Consider the following 19,891-nt stretch of genomic DNA (forward strand, 5'->3'; position numbering starts at 1 on the left):
CCTTTCCCTTAAATAAGTTGATTACACCCCAATGTGTCTAATTATTCTCTCAAACTTGTTTTAGAGTCCACATTTTAATGTATAAACACTTAACATTTACATAAAAACAACAGAAACTTTTTTTAACTAAAAATGGAACAAGAATGTGTCCAAAGTACACGGATGCCCCACTCGCACTATTCTTTACCATGTTCCATGGACCATGAAATTGGGTAATAATCTAATTTGGCATTAAAATTAGAAAGATTATACTATAGGGAACATATGTACTAAGTTTCAAGTTGATTGGATTTCAATTTTATCAAAAACTACCTTGACCAAAAACTTTAACCTGAAACTCCCACTTTCATTTTCTATGTTCAGCGGACGGTGAAATTGGGGTCAAAAGTCTAATTTGGCTTAAAATTAGAAAGATCATATCATAAGCAACAAGTGTACTAAGTTTCAAGTTGATTGGACTTCAGCTTCATCAAATACTACCTTGACCAAAAACTTTAACCTGAAACTCCCACTTTCATTTTCTATGTTCAGTGGACTGTGAAATTGGGGTCAAAAGTCTAATTTGGCTTTAAAATTAAAAAGATCATATCATAAGCAACAAGTGTACTAAGTTATAAGTTGATTTGACTTCATCTTCATCAAAAACAACCTTGACCAAAAACTTTAACCTGAAACTCCCACTTTCATTTTCTATGTTCAGTGGGCCGTGAAATTGGGGTCAAAAGTCTAATTTGGCTTCAAAATTAAAAAGATCATATCATAAGCAGCAAGTGTACTAAGTTTCAAGTTGATTGGACTTCAGCTTCATCGAAAACTACCTTGACCAAAAACTTTAACCTGAACGGAGGCACAGACGGACAGACGAACGGAGGCACAGACCAGACAACATAATTCCCCTCTACTATCGTAGGTGTAGGTGGGGCATAAAAACATCCATTGTATTTTAAACAATTTTTCTAAATGTGGGGGCCACTATACTTTTAATAATAAAGAAGATATAAGTCCAGGAATATAACAAAATTAATGGACATGTTTTGATGATATGATATCAGTATAGTTCGTTGAGGTTATTCATTAAAATTGTGAACAACGACGACAATGCCAACGCCAAAGTTATACCAATATACGACCAAAAATTTTTCAATTTTTGCAGTCGTATAAAAAGTTTACGCAAACGACGGACAACACCTGACAATGGACAAGTGATGAAAAAAAACTCAAAAAACAAGAATGTGTCCATAGTACACGGATGCCCCACTGGCATAATCATTTTCTATGTTTAGTGGACCGTGAAATTGAGGTCAAAAGTCTAATTTGGTAATTAAATTAGAAAGATCATATCATAGGGATCATGTGTACTAAGTTTCAAGTTGATGTTACTTTTACTTCATCAAAAACTACCTTGACCAAAAACTTTAACCTGAAACTTGCACTATCATTTTCTATGTTCAGTGGACCCTGAAATTGGGGTCAAAAGTCAAATTTGGCAATTAAATTAGAAAGATCATTTCATAGGGAACATGTGTACTAAGTTTGAAGTTGATTGGACTTCAACTTAATCAAAAACTACCTTGACCAAAAACTTTAACCTGAACGAACGAACAAACAAACGGACGCACAGACCAGAAAACATAATGCCCTTCTACTATCGTAGGTGGTAGGTGGGGCATAATAATTCTATGTAGTATGATTCGTGAGACATATATTCAGATAAGTAAACAGGCACATAAGTTTTAAGAAAATGGTTCTCATAGCAAACAAACTTATTTATTAATTTAATAATATTCTTGCCTTTCGATCATAAGTTCTGTATCTCCTGTCTGTGAGACATTGATGACAATTTTCTTTTCATAGTTACTCCTAAATTTGAAGATATTTTTATCCTTTGGACAAGTCGTAAGATTATTCTTCCCATCATCCTCTTTGAATTCTAATGAGACAGAAAATGTCGATACAAATTCTTCATCCAACATAATTTTGGACTCTTTCATTTCTTTTGGAACTTTTCTAAATGTTGTGGCAAAGCAATATAAAATTTTCCCTACCTGAAAAAATAAATAATTGTTATGTTCAATAAAATGAATGATATAAAAATACTGCATATATATTTATTAGTTAATCAGCAGAGTAAATTGGAAATGTAAAGATGAATGTACCATTTATAGTAGTCTAGGAATCTCCTTGCCTTGTTTAAGTCAGAATCATCTTTGTTCAAATTACTACAGTTGTTTCATATCTTCTTAGTTATTCATAAACAGTACTAAAAATACAATTGGCTATGAAAAGATTGGGATGGGTAACTCTAATTATATGTATGGTAAGAAAGTTAACTATTGGCAAAGAGAGATAACTCATGTTTATTTGCCAGTATGAAAATTGTGATTTGCAAAAGTAGATCCCTTGACAGATTTATAGTTTACGCATTGGTTTCAAAATCACTGACTTATGCTGAAGAAAAATTTGACATCACTAAATATAGGGGGGGTCACACATTTATCGTAACACCAGAATCGGTTGTTTTTAATCAAAGGAAGATACTCACAGCTTCTTGTATTTCACATCTAAACACATGACACTGGAATATTGCATTGTCAGCAGAATCACCATGACTACAGGTGAAAGCAAAACATTTCTTTTCATTACTTTCATTAGGTCCTCGAGCACAGAACAGAATACGATGGATTTTGTAGTTTGCTATTTCTGAATCATTTGTTGGATCAATTAACCTGCAAAAAAAGAACTATTTTCAAAGATTTTATTTTTTCAACCACATTCTAAATCAGACATTAGTGATATCCTTATTTAAAAATATTCAAACTGCCTATTTCCCCCTAAGAATATATCTGACAGACAATCCATTATTTGTCAATGTAAGCCATCTATGTAAGAAATTTATTGATATATAAAATCCAAAATAGAATATAGACACAAATGGTTGACTTCCACAACTGGTTTCTTAAACATTTTCAACAATTGAGAACAGATTTGCACTCCTTAAATCACAAGAACTGAAGCTGATCTCTCACAGGGTTTAAAAAGTCAGCATGTACAATGGAACCAACACAAACTTGACACAAATTTGGAAAAATGTCCTCTTCAGTTAACCCACTCAATGGACTACTTTTTTTTTTATCTTTCTGCATCCAAATATGTACAATTAATTTATTTCAACTTCTGAATGTTGATAAGATAAGAGGGAGATAACAAAGTTATTATTTAACTGTAAATGACAGCACTTACTCATATAATGTTTCATTAGCAACAAAAATATAACTTCCATAAGATTCAAAACTTAAGTTACTGATTGTATGTCTAACTAAAAAGATGGACTTTACCCTAATGATCTTAATGATCTACTAAACAAATAGTAAAAGGGTACATTAGTGTCTAAGAAAAGATAACTTTGTAACTTTATCTTAAGGTGTACAACCTCCATACCATTACAAGTGTAAACATCCCAAAGGTAAGTTTGTAATCGGTACATAGAGTTAATCTCTAACACAACTAATGGTATGTCATTTTCTTAATTTTAAATACTTCTGATTTTTTTAAATGAAGCCTTCATTTCACATCATGAAATAAGTTTAGAATATATAGAAAACAAAAACCTATCTTCTCTCCAGCAATTTTTATGAGGGGTCATAAGAGGCATGTCAAAATGAACAACTCACAGTACATTTATCATATATATAATTATATCTTGCACCCATCATTCAAACACACAATGGTAAAACACTAAATGTTTAGCCAATATTATTATATAGACCAAACTTTTGTCACTTATTTAAAAAAACAAACAAAAAAAACATCACTATTGATTCGTCTTTAACCATCAGAATAAAAAAACACTATTTATACCATATACACTAAAAAGGATCATTCACCCCAAGTTGGCCATGGGTGCATATTGTTTTAAGGGAGAAGATTTTTGAAAAAGTTTACTACGATAACTACAGATGGCAGGGGCAATAACTCTATATTAGCCGATCATATCATATATAACACATTTTTCTCAAAACTAACATGGAAAAATCTCCTAACTTATATAAAATTTCATTGAGAACTGATGTTTGAATCTGATCAAGATATTGTCATTAAAACATGAAATTATTTTTAAGCTCTGAATTATTTCCATAACGTATGTTGGAATGGATTACAAAGTTGAAAGTTTGTGCATACTACAAGGTGAGAAGTGAAGTAAATAATGTGGCTGTAAAGTGTTTGTGTACGTTCAGTATAATATTTATAATAACATATTCATAGTCAAATCTACATTTCCAGTGGCAACTCTTCAACTACAGTATTATTATTCCTTAGTTTGAAGAGCATTGAGGACCCAAATTTCCAAAAAGTTGTGCCAAATACAGCTAAGGTAATCTACTCCTGGGGGTAAGAAAATCCTTAGTTTTTCGAAAAAAATTCAAAGTTTTGAAAACAGAAAATTTATAAAAATGACCATATTATTGATAATCATGTCAACTCCAAAGTGCTGACTACTGGGCTGGTGATACCCTTAGGGACGAAACATCTATAAACAGACATGAATTAAAATATTAAATTACATAGATGTTCCAATTTCAGTAAGGTAATCAAACCCTGTCCTTTGAAATGATAGTGTTATTACATATTCTTATAAATTTTCTGAAAACATTGTGTAATAATTGAATAAAACAAATGAAACAAATACATCTTAAGAGAATTAAAAAGATCTCAATTTGAAATTAAAACTCAACTTTTGCAAATGTGATTGAAGATTTAAATGATGTGTTAATAGATTACTATCAAAAGTTTAGATTATGATGACAAAGAGTTATTGCAAAAATCATTTTCACTGTCATCAGTCAACCATTAGTTTTAATCACTCAATGTTATTTCTCCAAAAGATATGAAGGTTATAAAGTGAAGCAACTAAAATTAATACACTAAAACAAAGAAAACATAAAACAAGCACAAAACACCAGAAAAACATAAAGAGAGGGAAATGAATAAAATGCATACCGAACCAATTTATCCTGTCTGCAATGCAAAGATAAAACAAAAGTACATTAATACAAAGTTAACATGGTAGAAATCACCATTAATACAAAACTGTGTAAGTTTCTTATCAGGAAAGCAAATAAAAGTGTGTATTCCCATTAAATAAATACTGAGACAAATTTCAGGGAAAATCACTGTAATTTTCAATTGAATCGCAGTGATTTTTGATAATTAAACATTTAAAGAAATGCTACATATGGAGAAGTAGGAATGATTCAATAAAATTCTTGAGCCAAATATGCTAATGCCTCTTCAACAGGCTTGTCTGATAACTCAATGAAAATATATAAACAAATTAAATTGAGACTTATTTCACTTCAATCAAATTTTTTAAGTAAAAATTCAATGGTGTTATTTTACCACAGGGCACATCACAGAACAACAACAGAAGGTCATAATTATAATTTATAGTTATAAAATGACAAATAAATTGGTTCAAGTTAAATAAACTGCATACAACATTGATACCCTATTCAACTTATGCAAAACACGTAAGAATTTTAACATAAATACATGTATAGGTGCCCCATACGGTGGTGGAAAGTACTTCAAGTAGAGGAAGTTTCTGAAAATGGACCTTTTAAATGAAGTTATTAATATTTCAAAAAAGTATGTATGGCAGAATCATATACAAAGTGTCCACTGACCAAACCCACATCCCAAGTCCTCTATTAAATAACAGCAACCCATATATGAATCCGAATGCACTGTCCAAAATTTGTCAATGAAATCTGTCACCATCTCTGGCACATCATGTCGAATGTGGTATTCATGGAAACAGATTACACATAAATTCATACTTGACAAATAGTACTAACAAAATTACATTATAACGACATTAAATAGAGTCAACTCTGGTTACATCAATTTGAACAAATTAGCAGTGCCAAAAATATTTCTAGATGCATTCTATGGTTGTATAGGTTCATGAAGGATTTAGAAATATCAAAACATTTGTAAGCATATGATTTTTTTTAGGGTCAATGGTAACAATGGTCATCTATGTGTATAATGTTAATGTATAAATAATATACACAGGTGATAAACTGAATTGATTGTGAAACCAAATAAATCTATTACATGTGTACTTCAAAATTTCTGTTTCTCAAAGGAATTGATTGGTGTATCAACACTATTGGGCAATGTTGTGGTAAGATTTTATTGGTAATAGGAGAATCGAGAAGGAACCCAGAAAAGCTCTGATAAAGATATAGCCAGAGTTGACTCAATATTCTTTTCCTTTTCAGGTATGACATTTACCTGATATTCCCTATCGATGTATTTGGCACGGACAGAATGATAGGTATCACCATCTGTGTTTGTTCGTTTAATATGGCCATGTTCCTGTAGATTTCTACCTCACTCCTTGGAGCATTGACAAGAGCACATCCAAGGTAAGTAACTCCATTGAACACTGTGTCAGTTTCCTCCAGAGAGGTTGCAGGAAGTGAAACTGATCTCTCTCTTGCTAGAAAATATGAACATCAGAGAACTACAAAAGTGACAAGCCACACTTAAACACACAAACACATAATTAATTGGATTGCAAACATTTTTTTAAACAATGTGTATTCATGGGTATAATTTTTTTAAATTTTGATCCTAGGAATTAATTCCAAATTTGAGGAGTTTCATAAAATGTCAGCAGGATGTTTTTTGGGGGATATTATGTCTCTGTGGAATAGAAAATTTTACGTTCTTTTCTAAAAATCTGGAGCACAAAAACATGTTTATATAATTGTTTAAATAAACCAATTTTTCAAGACGTTTCGGCCATTGGCCTTCTTCAGTTCTTTATTTTTCCTCTCAACTACATGGCTGACATTATGTTTCTCAAAATTTGTGATTTTTTTTTAACAATAAGTTAGTTTTTACTGTGAAATTGAGTCTTTAATTGACACTGGGAATCAATTTGGAATACCACATTATCAATTTTTGTCAAAAGACTACATTATTCTAGTTTTTATCACATTTTCTCGGTTCTTACAAGGATATGAAAATTGAGACTTAGTACATATTAAAAGCTTACACATCAATTTCAAATATAATTTTAAAAGGAGGCTCACGGGTATAAATCTTTTTTTTTTTATATAGGATTTAGCTACATGTATATTTTTTTATAAATGAACTTTATCATATACTTAATAGAACTAGAGGCTCTTAAGAGCCTGTGTCACTCACCTTGGTCTATGTGCATACACACACATGTATTAAACAAAGGACACAGATGGATTCATGACTAAATTGTGTTTTGATGATGGTGACGTGTTTGTAGATCTGACTTTACTGAACATTCTCCCTACTTACAATTTTCTCTATCTATAATAAACTTGGCCCTTTAGTTGCAGAGGAAAATATTTTGTAAAAACTTACAAAAATTTACCAAATTAATGAAAATTGTTAAAAATTGGCTACAAAGCAGGGTTGGCAAAAACCCAGGTTTTAAGAGTATTGTCCAGCCCAGTGGGAAATACTGGGAAAACCCGGGCTTTACTGGGTTTTAGTGGGTAATACTGGGCAATACTGGGTAATATAAAATACTGGTCTGAATTTTATAGAGGATTCAGTGATCAAACACAGTTTTTATACATTTAAGATATATATAACCTTTTTTGTTTGTCTGAATTGGTAAAACTGTAAATCATAAAGCAAAAAACTTTTTTTTTAAATAAAGATAAGATAAGATAAGATTTATTTTATTAAAGTGTCACCATCCATTACAATATCAATATATATATATATACATAAAGTCATAAGAACCCAACATTTATGTAAAAGGATGCCAGCCAAAAACGACTTATGAGACACTATCATTAAAACAAACATCTAATACATACATAAAAGGACAGCTTTGATACATTTAAAATGTATTTCGTAAATTAAAAAAAATAATTAAAAATAACAAAACATATATAATTTCTAGATGACATGTTTTCGTCGATAAAACATATGATAAAGGGAACTAGCTAAAAGAGGAACCACATTCTCATTACACATAAGATAACGAAGTTTTTCAACATCACATAAATTCTCAAAATCAACATTTAAAAGACAGGCTTTGGCATATAATTCATGTCTGATATCAGAGTAAAAACAACAATTAAAAAGAAAGTGTTTTTCATCTTCAATTTGGCTACTGTCACAAAAAATACATAAACGGTCTTGTAGAGGTTCTGGTGGTCTAGCATATCGACCTGTTTCAACTTTAAGTTGTAACGAACCAGCTCTGAATAGTGACAAAATACGTCGGTGGCATCTATTATTAACTACCTTTACATAAGGCTCCGTACCAATACAAGTTTTAAACAATCTATAAAATCTTAATTTATTACCATTGACATTATTTTTATCATTCCATACTTCATGGTGCCAATATTCTTTTTCAAAAACTTGTATAGAGTCCCATACATTACTCATATTAATTTCATCTTCTACATTTATAATCAAACTATATTTACGAGCTAACTGTAAAACTCTATAATCCCATGACGATTTTCTTCTAATCGCCCAGGTATGAACCTTTTTACATATATTACTAGTATTGTCACATTTTAGACGATTCCAAAGTTTAAAACTTCAACTTTCAGTAGTGCATTGCCTGATAAAAAACCCATATCACCTCTAGCAGCTAAGTTGCTGCTTCTTTTGCTTAAGCCTAAGAAAAATTTACAAGCATTGTTTTGCAAATTATTTATACAATTATGTATATTAATGCCCCATACACCGGAAGCATATGTAACCAGATGCTCCGCAGGGCGTAGCTTTATACGACCGCAGAGGTTGAACCCTGAACAGTTGGGGCAAGTATGGACACAACATTCAAGCTGGATTCCGCTCTAAATTTGGATTGTGATTAAATAGTTGACACAGCATAGGTTTCTGACACAGAATGAATGTATTCAAATGAACTTAAATTTTTTGTTTTCTCTTAGAGCAATTCACTATGCTGTTGAATATTAATCCTCTCAAAAAAATGTTTGAAGAAATTTTCTTTTTATTTATGAAATTTCAAATGAGAAAAATTTGAACCCAATTTTTTAATCACATCCCCCTCTCCCTTATTCCAAAACTAATTTCAATTAAAATATTCTAATGGAGTTTGCAACAATTACTACTCATTTAAATACATCATAAAATATTAAGATGTAAAAAAACTGCTTGGTTATCACTGAATGGTAAAGATTATTTAAATTTATCAGTTGGTAGTAAAAAGTGAATATACATTGTATATTGTATATAACAAAGATTTAAGTTGATTCTGGACAAAGAAAGATAACTCCAATTAAAAAAAAATCTTGCAGATATTTCTTGCTTACTTTACTGGACAAAGAAAGATAACTCTTAATTAAAAAAAAATTGCTATTTCACAATATTGTGAAATTAGATATTTCTTGCAATTGCACAATACTGTGCAATTGAAAAGACTTGCTATTGCACAATACTTAATATAATAATTTTAGATCCTGATTTGGACCAACTTGAAAACTGGGCCCATAATCAAAAATCTAAGTACATGTTTAGATTCAGCATATCTAAGAGGCCCAAGAATTTGATTTTTGTTAAAATCAAACTTAGTTTAATTTTGGACCCTTTGCACTTTAATTTAGACCAATTTTAAAACTGGACCAAAAATTAAGAATCTACATACACAGTTAGATTTGGCATATCAAAGAACCCCAATTATTCAATTTTTGATGAAATCAAACAATGTTCAATTTTGGACCTCAATTTGGGCCAACTTGAAAACTTGGCAAATAATCAAAAATCTAAGTACATTTTTAGATTCAGCATATCAAAGAACCCCAAGGTTTCAATTTTTGTTAAAATCAAACTAAGTTTAATTTTGGACCCTTTGGACCTTTATGTAGACCAATTTGAAAACGGGACCAAAAATTAAGAATCTACATACACAGTTAGATTCATCATATTAAAGAACCCCAATTATTCAATTTTCATGAAATCAAACAAAGTTTAATTTTGGACCCTTTGGGCCCCTTTTTCCTTAACTGTTGGGACCCAAACTCCCAAAATCAATACCAACCTTCCTTTTATAGTCATAAACCTTGTGTTTAAATTTCATAGATTTCTATTTACTTATACTAACGCTATGGTGCGAAAAACTAAGAAAAATGCTTATTTGGGTCCCTTTTTGGCCCCTAATTCCTAAACTGTTAGGACCGAAACTCCCAAAATCAATACCAACCTTCCTTTTGTGGTCATGAACATTGTGTTTAAATTTCATTGATTTCTATTTACTTTAACTAAAGTTATTGTACGAAAACCAAGAATAATGCTTATTTGGGCCCTTTTTTGGCCCCTAATTCCTAAACTGTTGAAACCAAAACTCCCAAAATCAATCCCAACCTTGCTTTTCTGGTCATAAACCTTGTGTCAAAATTTTATAGATTTCTATTAACTTAAACTAAAGTTATAGTGCGAAAACCAAGAAAATGCTTATTTGGGCCCTTTTTGGCCCCTAATTCCTAAAATATTGGGACCAAAACTCCCAAAATCAATACCAGCCTTCCTTTTATGGTCATAAACCTTGTGTTAAAATTTCATAGATTTCTATTCACTTTTACTAAAGTTAGAGTGCGAAAACTAAAAGTATTCGGACGACGACGACGACGACGACGCCAACGTGATAGCAATTTACGACGAAATTTTTTTCAAAATTTGCGGTCGTATAATTCAAAATTTGCGGTTGTATAAAAATTGAACCCAATTTTTTAATCACATCCCCCTTTCCCTTATTCCAAAACTAATTTCAATTAAAATATTCTAATGGAGTTTGCAACAATTACTACTCATTTAAATACATCATAAAATATTAAGATGTAAAAAAAACTGCTTGTTATCACTGAATGGTAAAGATTATTTAAATTTATCAGTTGGTAGTAAAAAGTGAATATACATTGTATATTGTATATAACAAAGATTTAAGTTGATTCTGGACAAAGAAAGATAACTCCAATTTAAAAAATTCTTGCAGATATTTCTTGCTTACTATATTGGACAAAGAAAGATAACTCTTAATTAAAAAAAAATTTGCTATTTCACAATATTGTGAAATTAGATATTTCTTGCCATTGCACAATACTGTGAAATTGAAAAGACTTGCTATTGCACTATACTTAATATAATAATTTTAGATCCTGATTTGGACCAACTTGAAAACTGGGCGCATAATCAAAAATCTAAGTACATGTTTAGATTCAGCATATCAAAGAGGCCCAAGAATTTAATTTTTGTTAAAATCAAACTTAGTTTAATTTTGGACCCTTTGCACTTTAATTTAGACCAATTTTAAAACTGGACCAAAAATTAAGAATCTACATACACAGTTAGATTTGGCATATCAAAGAACCCCAATTATTCAATTTTTGATGAAATCAAACAATGTTTAATTTTGGACCTGGATTTGGGCCAACTTGAAAACTGGGCCAATAATCAAAAATCTAAGTACATTTTTAGATTCAGCATATCAAAGAACCCCAAGATTTTAATTTTTGTTAAAATCAAACTAAGTTTAATTTTGGACCCTTTGCACTTTAATTTAGACCAATTTTAAAACTGGACCAAAAATTAAGAATCTACATACACAGTTAGATTCGGCATATTAAAGAACCCCAATTATTCAATTTTGATGAAATCAAACAAAGTTTAATTTTGGACCCTTTGGGCCCCTTTTTCCTTAACTGATGGGACCAAAACTCCCAAAATCAATACCAACCTTCCTTTTATAGTCATAAACCTTGTGTTTAAATTTCATGGATTTCTATTTACTTATACTAACGCTATGGTGGGAAAACCAAGAAAAATGCTTATTTGGGTCCCTTTTTGGCCCCTAATTCCTAAACTGTTGGGACCGAAACTCCCAAAATCAATACCAACCTTCCTTTTGTGGTCATAAACATTGTGTTTAAATTTCATTGATTTCTATTTACTTTAACTAAAGTTATTGTGCGAAAACCAAGAATAATGCTTATTTGGGCCCTTTTTTGGCCCCTAATTCCTAAACTGTTGAAACCAAAACTCCCAAAATCAATCCCAACCTTTCTTTTGTGGTCATAAACCTTGTGTCAAAATTTCATAGATTTCTATTCACTTTTACTAAAGTTAGAGTGCGAAAACCAAGAAAATGCTTATTTGGGCCCTTTTTGGCCCCTAATTCCTAAAATGTTGGGACCAAAACTACCAAAATCAATACCAGCCTTCCTTTTATGGTCATAAACCTTGTGTTAAAATTTCATAGATTTCTATTCACTTTTACTAAAGTTAGAGTGCGAAAACTAAAAGTATTCGGACGACAACGACGACGACGACGACGACGCCAACGTGATAGCAATATACGACGAAAATTTTTTCAAAATTTGCGGTCGTATAAAAATGGGTTTGACTAAAGTGTCATATAATTTAGTAAATACATCAAAATTCATACCACCAGTTTTACAAAATTTTGCTTTAATAACACCAAGAGCTCTATTAGCTGATTTATACAATTCTTTGGCAATTATAGAATAATCTGAAAATTCATTCAAAAGTACACCAAGATATTTATAACAAGCTGCATATTCAAGACAAAGTTCGCCACATTTGAACTGAGAATTACTTCTTAGTACAGATTTATTTCTAAAATGAACAATTTTGGTTTTGTTTTTATTTAGAGTTAATCTCCACTTTTCACACCACTTATTTAAAATGTCCAACTGCTTTTGCAGTTTCTCTGCATCAGGTGCAATCAATGCAATATCATCAGCATATAATAACATAGAGACCATAATGTCATCTATTTGAATACCACAATTTGCTTCTCTAATATCTGAGACTAAATCATTTACATAGATAGAAAATAAAGTCGGCGATAAAACACAGCCTTGTTTTACACCAAGAGCAACAGGAAAAAAGGATGTCATAAAGTTATTTACTCTGACTGCACAATTAACATTACTGTATAAAGAAGTAATACAATTTAAAAATATACCGCTAATACCAACTTTTTTCAATTTAAAAATTAGACAGTCTCTATCAACGGTATCAAATGCTTTCTTTGCGTCAACAAAACATACAAATGTATCCTTTTTTGCATTTTTTCTACTTTTAACAATATTATCTAATACATAAACATGATCTGTACAGTTTCTACCTTTTCGAAAACCGTTCTGTTCATCACATAAAATTTCATTTTCATTAAGCCATTTATTCAAACGCTTATTTAAAATGTCAGCAAAAATTTTACATGGGATAGATAAAATAGTTATACCTCTATATGACATAGGATCGAATTTACAACCACTATCATTTTTTGGAATAGGATTAATAATTCCATTTAACCATAAATCAGGCACTTTACCATTTTGAAAGCAGAATGAAATAAGTTTAAATAACAGGTCTATACATATGCTATTACGTAAACTTTCCTCAGGAATATAATCAAAACCGACTGCTTTATTCAATTTAGTCCTATTTACAGCGTCAATGACATCTTGTTTTGTAACAGGGCAGTTCAAAGTGTCACAGTTCCTAGTCGGGAAAACATGATTATTTCCCTTTACCCAGTCTAAATTATTGTTATCAAAGTTGCCATTATCACCAGAATTAAATAGTTTTTCATAATCTGTTTTCCATTTGTCCAGGACAACATCAACATCACTACTAAAGCCTTCATCTGTTTTTACTTTGAATGGAATGTTTTGGCGACGTTCATTCGCAATACCAATATTACCAATGTATTTCCAAAAGTCCCGAGTGTTATTACTTTGAAACAGTTTAGACAAATTATCCTGCTCCTTTAATTGAAAGTTACGTTTAGTATTTCTATTTAGCTTATCGAACTGATTACGAATATTGCAAAATTCCTGTTTAAGTTGACGTCTCAGATTAGTGCAGTTTTTGCATTTCAACCACTGCTTTTCTTTAAAACACACTTTATTCCATAATGAGGTAAGTTCTTCAGTCCAATATGGTTTTCGAAGCGATTTCTTCCTTTTATCCGAACTTGGTCCTGTTGGGGTCTTCAATACGGGAACTGTGTCTTTCATCTCTTTTTCAATTAAAGTAACAAACTCTGTATATGCACTATTTATGTCTTTATTTGTGACTAGTTCGTGTTCAATTTTGTCAATAGTATCTTGAATGTGTGTTTTGTTGTTAAGAAAGTTCAATGGAGAGCGTTTCAAATTGTACCTGGGTCTATCTGTATTTGGTGCTTGGCCAATAGAACTTGTATTGCATGCAATGTCTTTCTTTACGTTTATAGTCCAAACTATTGGTCCATGGTCCGGTATAGACTTTTCAAAGTTCAAACCAGTATCGACTATAAGATCAGACATCAAATACACGTCAAAGCTTGTACACATGTCTAACTGTTCATGAGGTGCAAAGACATAGTCAACAACTGACCGTCCACGCTTTGATACACAAGTGAAGTCGCTATTTCCATCAGCACGACCATTTAGCATACACAAGTTACAACTGGTCAAAAAGTCAATTAGAAGATCACCGTACTTGTTACTAGAAAAGTCAATTATTTCTCTGTCATTTATAATATCATCCACACCTTGTATGTAATCCTGATCGCTCCCGCATCTAGAATTAACATCTCCACCAATATACACAAAGCCTTCATTTTGGTAGCAATAAACTTGTTGTACATGTAGTAGATCATTATAGAATTTTTCACCATCATTCATACGACTTGACCCTTCCGGTGGTAAATAGCAAACACAGAAACATATATTATTTGAATCATCATATTTATGTGATAATTTAATCCACAAAATATCTTCCACTGAACTATCAAGAATTGAAACACTGAAATTATCCAAGACTTCATCTTTTATCAATACACCCACACCACCAGATCCTCTCTTCATTTTTGCATTTTTATACTTTCTATTATGGCCATACCATTGATAACCACTAATTTCAATATTATCATCGTTTTTTAAGAAGGTTTCACAAACACCAATTATATCCACATTAAGAAAATTCAAAACACTTTCTCTAATCCTAGAATTATCAGAATTTTTATATTTAGACCAACCATTTACGTTCCACACACCAAGCCTGACGTTTTCCTAACTTGTTTTATTTGGGAGGATTCTACCACCAAAAACTTTGAAATTCCATTCTTTTCCAACCATTTTAAGAATTTGCCGTAAATTGTGGTCATTATTACGCATTTCAGGTGTAAGATCATTTTCAACGTAAACGTTTGCAAAATTTTTAGACTTTTTCAAACTGGATTTTGATTTCATAAGTTTTTGCTTTTGTTCAAATGTATCTACCGTTGCAATAATTAAACCCGTCTTGTTTTTGCCTTTAGGTGTTAACCTTTTTGCCTGACTAACTTTGATGTCCGTTAGTTTTAATCCGTCTCGTAATAATTTATTAACGGTGTTCATCGTGGCAGATGGGTCATTTACCTCTACCGTACACGGGGCTAGGTTTTTAATACAATGTTACATTTCTTATTATTTGCGGATGGTTTTGCAACTTCTGCGTAAGATTTTGCGAGTTTATCTAAATCAGATTTTATATTGCCAATGTCCTGATTTATTTGCTTTTTGAAGTTGGAGATTTCTTTACCAAATTCTTCATGCACGACCTTGCGTACAGCATCAGCTATCTTTTTCGATAATCCGTCCTCAAATTTCTTCTCCATATTATCCATACGACTACTTAGAGAATCGAAAACTAGATCCATTTTCTCTGTCAAAGTATTAATTGCATATAAAACTGCTGACTCTGAGTTATTAGGATCGTCATTTTTAACTCTTTTGTTGTTGTTTTTCGTCTCAGTTTCATTTTCGGGCCCATCTAAATTTTGCGAGGGTTTGCGTTTACGTTGGTCTACTTGATTTCTTACTGTACTATTTGAAATATCTACTCCCGCCATATTGATGTTTTTCTTTGTTCGTACAAAGTAAAGTGTTTGTGTCACTGAATAACTGATTACTAGTTCACTTTAGAACCACTGAAGGTTTTAAACAGTATCTAAATACAAAACTTACTGGTTTTGATTGCATATAAACAAGTTATTTTATATAAATCCAATATATTTCCACAAATTTTTCACAGCGAAAATTTTCACTTCACTTCAACTTGGGCATGCGCAATACCGTCCTATTAAGAATTAACAATTACATCAAGGACTTATATATACGTCCCTGATTACATGTAAGAAAATTTACATTTAAATAAAGTAAATATGTACTGTCACTTATTAGTAAGTAATTATTCAGATTAGAATGCAGATTTGTTTATGTAACAATAATCAGCCCTTTCAATTCTATAAGTGTTAATGGCATGACCCCTTAGGGTGCTTATTCAGCAATATGACAAATGTATGAATGTAAAACATTTGAAATTAACAATTCACTTAAACATTGCATTAATTTTTTTCCAAAGTATGGATTATTGAAACAATAGTTGGTATACATATATATATAGTAATTAACAAGGTTTCCTTAAATGTGCAAATCATGTATTTCGGCTACATAGAAGGGAACGAAATTGAAATAATCATTCTTTAAGAAATGACAGTCACTGTCAATGGTTATCTGTATAATAAGTATTTTTTTAGCTGTAATACTATATAACTACACCAAGACTTTACTATTTTGTGTTAAAATAAGCTTAAAAAATCATATTGCCCAGTAATGCCCAGTATTCCCACTTTCTGGGAGTATTGCCCAGCCCGGGAAAACCCGGGTTTTCCCAGGCGGGTAATACTTTGCCAACCCTGCTACAAAGGACATTAACTCCTTAAGGGGTCAACTGACCATTTTGGTCATGTTGACTTATTTGTAGATCTTACTTAGCTGAACATATTATTGCTGTTTACAGTTTATCTCTATCTATAATAGTTTTCAAAATAATAACCAAAAACAGCAAAATTTCTTTAAAATTACCAATTGGGGGTCCGCAACCCAACAATCAGTTGTCAAAATCATCAGAAAATTTCAGGGCAGATAGATAGTGACTTGATAAACAATTTTACCCCATGTCAGGTTTGCTCTAAATGCTTTGGTTTCCAAGTTTTAAGCCAAAATCTACATTTTACCCCTATGTTCTATTTTTAGCATGGCTGCCATCTAGGTTGGTTGGCTAGGTCACCGCACACATTTTCTAAACAAGATATCCTAATAATGTTTGTGGCCAAATGTAGTTAAATTTGGCCCAGAAGTTGCAGGAGAAGATTTTTGTAAAAGATTCACCAATTTACGAAAAAATTGGTGAAAAATGACTATAAAGGGCAATAACTCCTTAATGGGGTTACTTGACCAGTTTGGTCATTTTGAATTATTTGTAGATTTTACTTCGCTGAACATTATTGTTGTTTACAGTTTATCTCTATCTATAATAGTAATCAAGATAAAAACCAAAAACCGCAAAATTTCCTTAAAATTACCAATTCAGGGGTACAAATGTAGCAACCAAACAACTGGCTGTCCAATTCATCAGAAAATTTCAAAGCAGATAGATATTGACTTGTTCAACAATTTGACCCCATGTCAGATTTGCTCTAAATGCTTTGGTTTCAGAGTTATAAGCCAAAATCTACATTTTACCCCTGTGTTCTATTTTTAGCCATGGCGGCCATCTTAGATACCCCAATGATGATTGTGGCCAAGTTTGGTTAAATTTGGTCTAGTAGTGTCAGAGGAGAAGATTTTTGTAAAAGTTAACGACGAAAGCAATCATTTTTGTTTATGTCCTTTTTTTTGTGTTGAACCATTGAAAAAAATAGAGGTCATATCAAAATAAAAACATAACCTCATTACAGAAATTGCTTGAAATGTACAGCTTATTTGAAAACAAAAATAAATAATATAGGTCACCAATGTGTTAAAAAAGATATTTCAATTTTAATGCCAAGAAATGGCATTTTTGGACCAAAGGGAATGAATATAGAGGTTTTTTAATGATATAAACATTCTAAAAGTCCTCTGGGGCCAAACAGAATTGCTTTTTTTGGTTAATTTTTGTACCATATCATTAAGTAATAACTGATAGTGAAAAAAATAAAATTTGTAAGAACAAAAAACAACGCTTATCTGAAACTTTGGTAACCGCAATCCTTCTTAAATCAATTTTTGAGTTTTGGTGCAGGACATGATGTATGTCCTCTATTTGAATTCAGGGAGAACACTGACATGTACAATGTACCTGCATTTTGTTGCTGTAGCTTTGATGACAATTCATCCACTGATTGGCTGCTTTGTATTGCATGATGCTCATTAAAATCATTCTCTGGTTCCTTATTCAAAGAATCTGTTGAGGTTAGTGTTGATGATGAAGCCATTCTGTCAAGGATTTCATCATTTATATCTCGTATATCTCCAGTTATCCTCAGCTTTGGTTCCCCATTGACCACAACATATTCATCACCAGTAGAAGAAGAATCTAGAGAGCTCCGACTGACAGTGTCTTCCATTGTCACACAGACATTATTAACAGATTATTACCAATCTGGACCTAAAATAATTATGAAATATTTTACGAAAAGTGTCTTTGTTCTACATATTCTAATAGAAATTCTTTCTTTTTTTGTTTAATAAAATTTGCAAACTAAAATTTGTATAAGCATGTACTGGTACAAAATGTACATATATTAAAGAAATGTGTGTTATTTACGAGTATGTCCTGGACATGTACAATTTTGTAGATGTAGTTGACTGCTACATTGGTAAACATGATATCAATTTACATATAGCTTAAATTGCATTCATTAGATTGTTAGGTATAAACATGTATATACATTCGGTTGATACTTAAAGTTTACCATTGCATTTATAGGTAATGCTGATCTTAAGAGTGCTTAATTATGAATCAGTACTGAAAGTAACTTTTGTTTGTTGTGTTCAAAAAGGGGGGTGGTTTGGCACCAACAAACATGTCTGACCCCAACATTGTGTGTGTGTCTGTCCCAGGACAGAAGCCCATAACGAAGTGATTTCATATGAAAATTGTTGCTAGACGTGTTGTATACATGTACATGTATTCCATTTGTTTTTTCTTTATCTTGTAAATAAATCAGGCAGTAAATGTTCTCATAAATTGCTTTACACTTGTTATTTTTAAAGCCTTTCATAGCTTACTATGTTATTTGGATTTAGCTCATTGTTGAAGTGTGCAGGGTGGTCTAAAGTTGTAAACTTCAACGACATTATTTTCAGTCTTTGATTGAGAGTCGTCTCATACACCAATCTTGTGTTTTTATGATTGAGTAAGACTGGTTGATTCTGTGTAAAAGACGACAATAATTGAGCAGTTCATACTGAGATATAATAACAAAGGCATTGTGGCATATTAAATATTTCATAAAAGACATCTAATATTGGCAAATATTTGAAATAATTTATCATAAAATTTTAAGTCATGTAAGTGTACATGGTGTTTGGGGTATACTTTGATCTTTTCTTTCAATGCACGTAGATGATAACAGTTGTCACATCTGAAATGAAGAACAGTCACTAATAACTCATAATGTATCATTTGTCTGATATTAAATCAATGTGAAACCAATCATAACAACAAGAGTTGAGATATGGTGTCATAGGCTTACTGTAAAAAAACACTTGTTTTTTTCTCATAAATCAGTTAAGGCATAACTTTTTTAGCTAATTTCTCAATATTGTATAGGAATAACAGAACTTTCAACTGGCTGTCAAATATAGTTGGGTTTTTTAAAGTCTTTTATCAACTGTTAAACTGACTTAGTCTGGATTTTTAGATTTTCATTAACGATGTTGATTATGGTGGCGCTTCATTTCCTACATCCGGTTGATGTCATATGGTCGGCACATTCCGTCAGTCGCCGTTTTCCGGAGAAAAACTAGCAGACGAA

At 31.5% G+C, this 19,891-nt stretch overlaps 1 protein-coding gene across 6 annotated transcripts in view; it reads right to left on the reverse strand.

The window, feature by feature from the left end:
* The window catches only part of LOC134707976 (rab GTPase-activating protein 1-like), a 66,850-nt gene extending 46,974 nt beyond the window's left edge, over positions 1-19,876 (reverse strand). For 2 of the 6 annotated variants that reach the window (XM_063568178.1, XM_063568173.1), the window contains exons 1-6: positions 19,761-19,876; positions 18,211-18,519; positions 6,298-6,505; positions 4,999-5,016; positions 2,543-2,726; positions 1,792-2,045 (exon numbers count right to left, since the gene is read on the reverse strand). In XM_063568178.1, the coding sequence (XP_063424248.1) occupies positions 1,792-2,045; positions 2,543-2,726; positions 4,999-5,016; positions 6,298-6,505; positions 18,211-18,478 (932 nt within the window). In that variant the 5' untranslated portion in view covers positions 18,479-18,519; positions 19,761-19,876. Of the gene's footprint in view, positions 1-1,791; positions 2,046-2,542; positions 2,727-4,998; positions 5,017-6,297; positions 6,506-18,210; positions 18,520-19,609 lie in introns of all 6 variants that reach the window. The other 4 variants (XM_063568179.1, XM_063568177.1, XM_063568174.1 and 1 more) reach the window with 3 other exon arrangements.
* Between the last annotated feature and the right edge of the window lie 15 nt (positions 19,877-19,891).

This window comes from Mytilus trossulus, chromosome 2 (genome assembly GCF_036588685.1).
Source record: "Mytilus trossulus isolate FHL-02 chromosome 2, PNRI_Mtr1.1.1.hap1, whole genome shotgun sequence".
Taxonomy (NCBI): domain Eukaryota; kingdom Metazoa; phylum Mollusca; class Bivalvia; order Mytilida; family Mytilidae; genus Mytilus; species Mytilus trossulus.